Below are 7,922 nucleotides of genomic sequence, written 5' to 3' on the forward strand. Positions count from 1 at the left end.
GTGTATGTATATACGCGCATTCACATTAAGTGAATAAACGCGAATAGACGGCCTAGCATCTAATGTATGTCACGTGATAAAAATTTAAATAATAAGTGCGTATCCGGCCGTCCAACCCAATTATATTAACAAAAATTGACATTGAACACTAAATATAGAGTATAATATTTCGATCGTTAATAAAAATATTAGATGCACAATAATAGTAATAATAGTAATAATTTCTTTCGCTGGAATGTCGTTTCATTGATATACATATGTAGTAAAAGTGTAGAAGTTGTAAGTATAATACTGTAAGTGAATTACGTATGGATTACGTATGTCATTGCATAAATTATTCAACGAGAACACTATATGCACGAGCACACAGTTATTTTCCATTTTCTGTTTGTTTGGACAAAGTAGTTCCATTAAAATCTGAACTTTTTTTTATTTAGAAAATATTTAGCCACAAATCAAATAGTGAAAAAAATCTTGAAGTTGTCGGTTTTATAAAAAGTACCATTTTGTTATTTGAGATATACTTCGTATTGATTTTACAAATTAAAATTCCTTTTTCACGATTAAAATACATGTGCTAATATATTTGATTTTTGATTTAACAAAAATAGATGTAACAAAAATAGGAAAAAAAATAAAGAAATTATAGATTTTCTTACCGATTTTTATTCCAATACAATGATTAAAACTGTTAATTTACCAAAACATTTATTTTGTGGAAGTATTATACATGCATATGCGCAAAGTAAAAGCAGAGTCAAATGAATAAATGAGTAATAGTGAATTATTATTAGACTTAAGTTTAGAAGCCTAATTTAAAAAATTATTTCTTTTCACAAATTGTGCGCATGTCATAATGATGTAATATAATATGTATCTGTATATAATAATGTGTCGATGACTCATAAATCGTATTGTTTGTATAGTTAATCGTATGTGCATATGTCACATTTAATCGATAAAATAACGATGTCGTCGGAGTTTAGCCACTATGTCAGCATCCCCTTATAAAGCATAATATATTATAAAACGAAAGTAATTCACATAAAATCATGATTTTTTTTTGCAAAATCTAGAAAATCTTTATACTTACGTAGTCTAATTAGTAATTCATAGGAAATTACAATAAAAATTTATTTTCATTTTTCTTATTTGCATACTTAGTTTTCAATAAATAATTAGTCAAAGATGAAATTTATGCTATTAAGAATTATCATAGAAAGATGAAATTTAAATTACATGGCTTCTCATAACTCTGAAGTACACAAAATATATTGTTAAAAATGTTTAATCCAGTAAGTTAATTCAGTATTGTTATAAGACATCCTTTAAATTTGAAATACATACATATAATAGTTGGAAAATAATTTTAAAAAATTTTGTAGTCAAAGATATTAAGAAATTATGAAAACTGTAATTTTTAAAATACTGTACATTTACGAAATTATCATAGTACAAAAAGACATTAAAATTCTGTGCGAATTACACGGTTTTCTAAATTCGAAACGTGCATGGCAAAGTGCTGCTGATCGCGTGAGTCGCAACATTACTAAAAGCAGAAAAGTGTGACAGTATGCATGTACGTGTGCAGGTATATATGTACATACTAGGAAAGAGGCTATGTCGTCGTTTACAGGAAAGATGTTAGAGTAACTTGACCGGACTATCGATTTGGCACATATTCCATTCACCATCGATAAACAGTCTATAAATGTAGTACCGTTTGTATTACACGCAATTGCCATATGATGTTATAACGAATAAAATGCAATTTTTGATCTATTTTCTACAAATTCAATTTAAGTTAATTTTCTTATTTTGACTATTCGAAATTAATCAATGCCACATTTTCTGCTGGATAATATTCGGTTTATCAGGCAAAAATAGCATCCGATTGGATTATCTGGTATCCGGCAAGAGTATGTTTATTCGATATCCGGCTATCCGATAAAATTACTGTCAGAATCCAGCACATCCCTAATATAGGCAAGTAATAACTATATATCTTTATTGATTACAAATTAGCGCTGATTTTTAAATATCACATTTTTCGGAGAGTGTGTGTATCTTTTTTAAAAAGATAATTTTTTGTTTACATACCTGACATCCTTGCTGCAATTCCTTGTTGGACATGGGCCGACATCTTATCGCTACTTTTACGGATTCGGACATCTGGAAATAAAAGAAAATTGTTTTTAATTTAATATCTATTATAATTGTAACGAAGTATTGATTAATTTATTTTTAATGTATAAAGTAAAAGTAATTAATGCAAAAAATAATTACTTTGCTATAAAATCTTTGATGTTGATGAGAGGATCAGCCTCTAATGATCTTGATGTATGTTATCGAGGTCATAATCCTGAATAATATTTAAAGATTTTAGCCGTTGTTTATTAAAACATTATTGCAAAAAAAATTTTTTAAATATACCAGTTTATGTTATTACTGAGGAAGTAATTTGTTAATACACTACACGTATAACATCCACATTGTACTATCTCTTTGAAAAATTTTAACCTAATAACGATCTAAAAGATGTCCAATGGACATGATGTGCTGTTTGGATAGCAATTCTGGTATAAATTCCATATATTTTAGTGGGAACGAAAGTTTTCATAATTTTAATATTGAGGGTAAAGTCCTAGGCGATAGCATTATCTTCTCCCCATCGTGGGATATTGGAATCAGCAAAATAATTTTATATTAATATATGCGATTGGATTATTCGAGTCTTCAGTTTTTTTTTCTTGAAGTATTAGAAACACGTGACTAAATAATGATCTGTATTCTTTTCCTAAAAAAACTTTGGCTTCTAGAAAACTAATTTTGTGTGTTGCCAGTTCGCATTCCTGCATTTCTTCCAAGAAGAACGTTTCGGAAATACGAAAAACTCATCGTGTGTAGAGTATAATTTTTTCTACAACTAAAAGTTTTTATTTTTTTTTTTTAATTAATTCTCGTTTACACTGCAAAAATGTTTCGATTTATTTAAAAAAATAAAAATTAAATAATTTGCGTTGAATATCATAAATAATATTAAAAAAAATATATATAAAAATATAAAATTTAAAAGTATTAAAAGAAAAATTTAAAAATTATATTATCGTATTCTCAGTTGTAATTTTCTTAGTTTTTTAGTAATTTTCTCAATATAAAAAAATATCGTTTTTTTAAGTTATTCGATAACTGAACTTTGGAGTAGTTGATACTTAAACAATTTTCTTTATTGATTTAGAATATTTACTTTAAGATTTGGTCTATACTTTTTCTTTAAACATTTTTGTATTTGTACTTTTATAGTTTTATATTTGCATACAAAAAAGTGCAGTTTTCCCATTTTGCCAATTACAATTAATTACAACATTTATACACAATTATTTATAAATATATAACTTTACAAATATCTTTTAAAAATGTCAAAATATTCGTATGAATCACTTAATAATTTTTATTTGTGATGAAATGATGATGTATTGAAAGCGATAAAAATTTATTTAAGATACAAAAGACCTATTATGTATAGTAGTAAAGGTGACAAAACGATCATGCATATTAAGAGTTAAAATCTTTTAATACATTTTGATACTTGTCTGAATACATATGTAAGTACAATTACGTATTATACAAGCCATTTACTGCGAATAAAAACGCGATGACCTATCGCAGTCAGATTTAACCTTAGATTCAAGGTTAATTCATAAAGGTCGACTAACATAAAAGAATATCCAATAACAAGACTTTGAAATAATATTCTCTTTTGATGAATAAATATTTTATAATAATTTACGTTTTATACACTAAATGTCATACTATAATTGATGATTTCCATTGATTAGACTTATAGTCACAGTAATATGCCAGTAATATGTCTACAATAATATGCTTACAATAATAAGTCTAATTGTCTATTCATTATGATATTTCGCGTTATACACATTACAAATGCTTTTTCGTAAAAATTGCATCATTTCGTATATTCATATATCATGAATTCAGAATTCTATCTGATAATTTGTAAACTTTTACAATATGAAAGGTTAAACATAAATAATGATTTTTTAAATTTTTATAATTTTAGTAATGTTATTACATAAAGAATTAAAAAATTTTAAATTCTTTAACAACACATCTAACTGGACTTGCAAATATATTTTGAGATACATTAAAAACGGTACAACTTCATGGAATAAAGAATATGTATAAATGTTTTTTTACTTTTTTTATGATTGCATTACTTAGATAAATTGAGGTCATAAAGGGTAGATACGTCACGATCGCTTGACCGAATAAAGCTTAAAGTTTGACCTAGTTATTCGTTACACAATATTGCTACTATTCGCTTGAAATAAAAAGTTACCGAAAAAGTATAGTATTCATATGAGTAGTTTATGGATTAATTTTGTGAATTAATTACAGACAATTATTGTACTCTCTCTTATATTATAAATGTTATATGATATATGTATAAAATTGAGATTGATTCAATAATTAATTTACATAATCAATTTTCCTCTAGAAGAAATTTAACTGCATGCCACTATTTTAGAGCTGTTTAATTATCAAATAAATATCTTAAGAAATAAATCTTTTTTTAAAATTCTAAATTAATTTCTATTTTATTAATTTCTGCTATTAAACATTTTTTCTTATTTTTTTTTGTAAAGATTTCAATAGATTCTTTTTTATCCCTTAATCCAGACTAACAAAAGAGAATTTTAAGTAAAAAGGAAAACGAATAATACATTTTGTTTTTTTATTATAAAATTAAAATACTTTCTATTTTATAACAGAGACCAGACAACTTCCAGGACTGATTTAATTTCTTTTTATTATTGTATTGTTTAATACAAAAATTTTAGGAACACAAATTTTTTTATATTGGAGATTTAAGGGGCGATAAAAATTTTCAAAGCTTGAGGATGAAAGGGTAATCACTTAATCGTGGGACAAAGTCCTCGAAATCATTATAAAATTCATATGAAATCTCTATGTATAATCCAAATTACATATGCAATCATGATAAATCATTACATAATATTAAATAAATTCGTATATTTTATCAAATAATTTCATATGTAGTAAACAAAATTATTTGTAATTGTCAGATGAAATCATATGAAATCATATAATCTGTGAAATATTTCAGCTAGTACCCCCTTGGGAATGAAAATATTATTAAAATATTAGATTTTTGAAAAATTTTAATACGTAGCTACAAAGTACATAAAGAAATCAAATACAAACAAATAAACATTAACATTTTATAATGCGATTTACAATGGCAATGTGAGAAGAATAATCAACTGTAATTGGTCAATTTCTTACTCTTACAGTCTCATCCATTACTGGTACTAGTTGTAGACCACGCATAAGAGTAAGAAATTGACCAATCACAGTCAACTATTCTTCTCACATTCGACTGTGATTAGTCAATTTCTTACAGCTTCATTCCACTACTATTGTTGTCATTGTAGGTCATGCATAAAGTTCAAGGTGCATAAAGTGCTTCAAATCTCAAATTAAACCGATATAACAAAATGTGTCTTTTAGTTTTTTGTGTTTAATAATATATTTCAATAAGAATCAAATCGGTTCAAAACAGTTATGAGGTCTTTGTCAGACATATTTCACATTGTGACTTAATATAAATAAAATTTTATTATTAATCCTGAATCTATCTATAATCCTGAAATTAAATCCGTCATTTATTAACATAAAAACTAACAAAAATTATGGCATTCTATAAAACTTAGATCCTACACGAATTTATCAAAAACTCAATCTATAAAAATGTCCTATATTTTGCAAAATACATTCTGTGTTTTATAAATCAAAAACAATATTTAAATATTGATCTTTCGTAGTTTATTGTCACTTACACCGTCGTTGAACGTGTCCTCTCTTAATTTTTATATTGGAAAACGAAGAGACATGACTATTCGTCACAAATTCGAATCGAAGCGGACTTGAAACGGCATACGACAATGCGTATGGATCGACGAGCACGTTTAGACTGATGATGTCGCGCATGTCGCAACGTCGCGACGCCGCGACGCCTCCTTCATGGCTTGTATTGAATTCGAATCGTTGCAGCAGCGCGTATTTCTATGGTCGCTTTGATTGATTGGTTAATAGCCGCTGCAGTTCAAACCTGTTCATAAAATTAGTTTACTTTAATCGTATTATATGTCATATTTTTCCTTTTTATAGGTACTGAAAATATAATTGATAGGTATGATAAATATTGATAGATATTGAAAAATATAGGAGAGGGTATAGAAAAAAAAGGAGAGGAAAGAAAAATGTTATGTATGAGAAACATAAAAGAAATATATAGCTTCGTCCAGATCGAACAAAATATTGTTAGAAGCTTGTATCAGCGGCGATATACAATAAAATTTAATTTTTAAAAAATAGAAAAAATTAATGGAATATATTTGTAGATAACATTTTTTGAATTCATTGTTACATATATTGTCATTGATAAGTATTAAGAACAACTTAAAAGTATTGATAATATCGTGTTAAATTGTTTTCTGAGATCTTAAAATCTACAGCTGCAAATATAGAAATCCAATAAATCCATTGTAGGTTATTTTATCTGCTGTCGAGATTATCGTCGAGATAGTCGATAAGTAGGTTCACCTATATTTACGGCGGCAGACAATTCTGATTTTAAGGTCCTGATTTCCATTCCATTTATAGTAGACGATCAGCAAATATAGTATTAATGCAATAGCATAAGATATAAGGTAAATGCTATAATTAAAAAATATTGATTAATAATAAAATAAAAAAACTCTTTTGTTTACTTTCTTTTTTAATAATAGCTATGTATACTTAGATCGCAAAATAAAGTTATATTTTTTTAATAAAATAAATTATTTGACAGATGATTATATTCTTCACTTAAATTTTTAAAGATTGTAAGAAAGATTTTGATAATTATGCATATTAGAGCTGATTTCACACTGATTTTAATAATCTTAATATACATATTTAAATCAATATGACATAGTTCCGTTGTTTTACTAAGCATTTCAATTATACTTATTATATTGTAATACTCACTAATTATTATTATTGTAAAATATTACTTTTTACTTTACAGCTTTACTGAAGATGGCTCAAATTGGGGCCAAAACGTTTATCATTCATTATTATCATTAATATATATACCTATATAATTGTCACACACTATTATCTTGAATCAACTAATATTGGCTCATATTTATTAATTTTATAATTTATTTCTTTGAAGCTTTATTATCTTATATATTGCGTCTTTAATTTATAATAAAAGATATAATAACTGATCATTAACAAGATTAATTGTAACATTTAATTAATTTTATAGTATAATTTTAACGTAAATAAGTTTTACAAAAATCTCGATGAAATAAGTATACCAAAATTTCAAAAGTAATATTATAAAAATCCTTCTAAATTCGGCTAATTATAAGAGAAATTTAATAAATTTTATGTATATGTGTGCACCAAAATATTACTTATAGTACCTTTGGAAAAGAGCGAAAATATTTAAGTCTTGTATGAATGCTTTAAAATGGTCCTGATTCTATCGTAAAAGATGCATTGATGTATTTCGCAGCGCGGGTGGCCTTGCCACGATTGGCCCGGTCGCACCAGTGCATCGCGCACAGCTCGCGCACCGCAGTGCACGGCTGCAGTCGAGTCATTATGCAGGTACCTGTCGTTCGCCCGCGACCGCAGACCGACATTGAGTGTTGACTGTCGCCGGTGTTGACTCCCAGTGCACTTGCATCTCGATGCGATCTCTGCACTTGTCTTATCGCCACCGGTAAACCACCGAATCTATTATATCACATTGAATGTGATTTTCGGTCTATATGGCAATATGATGATGGGACTATTGTTTCACCCCGTTCATGTCTCGCTTT

General features: G+C 27.0%; 1 protein-coding gene across 2 annotated transcripts in view; it reads right to left on the reverse strand.

Annotated features, from left to right (window-relative positions):
• LOC108688687 (osmotic avoidance abnormal protein 3-like) overlaps nt 1-5,998 on the reverse strand; it is a 12,616-nt gene extending 6,618 nt beyond the window's left edge. Inside the window, exons 1-3 of one of the 2 annotated variants that reach the window (XM_018195028.1) lie at nt 5,883-5,998; nt 2,287-2,362; nt 2,101-2,172 (exon numbers count right to left, since the gene is read on the reverse strand). In XM_018195028.1, the coding sequence (XP_018050517.1) occupies nt 2,101-2,172 (72 nt within the window). In that variant the 5' untranslated portion in view covers nt 2,287-2,362; nt 5,883-5,998. The remainder of the gene's footprint in view (nt 1-2,100; nt 2,173-2,286; nt 2,363-5,882) is intronic. The other variant, XM_018195029.1, reaches the window with a different exon arrangement.
• Nucleotides 5,999-7,922: the final 1,924 nt, after the last annotated feature.

The sequence above is a fragment of the Atta colombica genome, unplaced genomic scaffold (genome assembly GCF_001594045.1).
Source record: "Atta colombica isolate Treedump-2 unplaced genomic scaffold, Acol1.0 scaffold238, whole genome shotgun sequence".
Classification (NCBI taxonomy): Eukaryota; Metazoa; Arthropoda; class Insecta; order Hymenoptera; family Formicidae; genus Atta; species Atta colombica.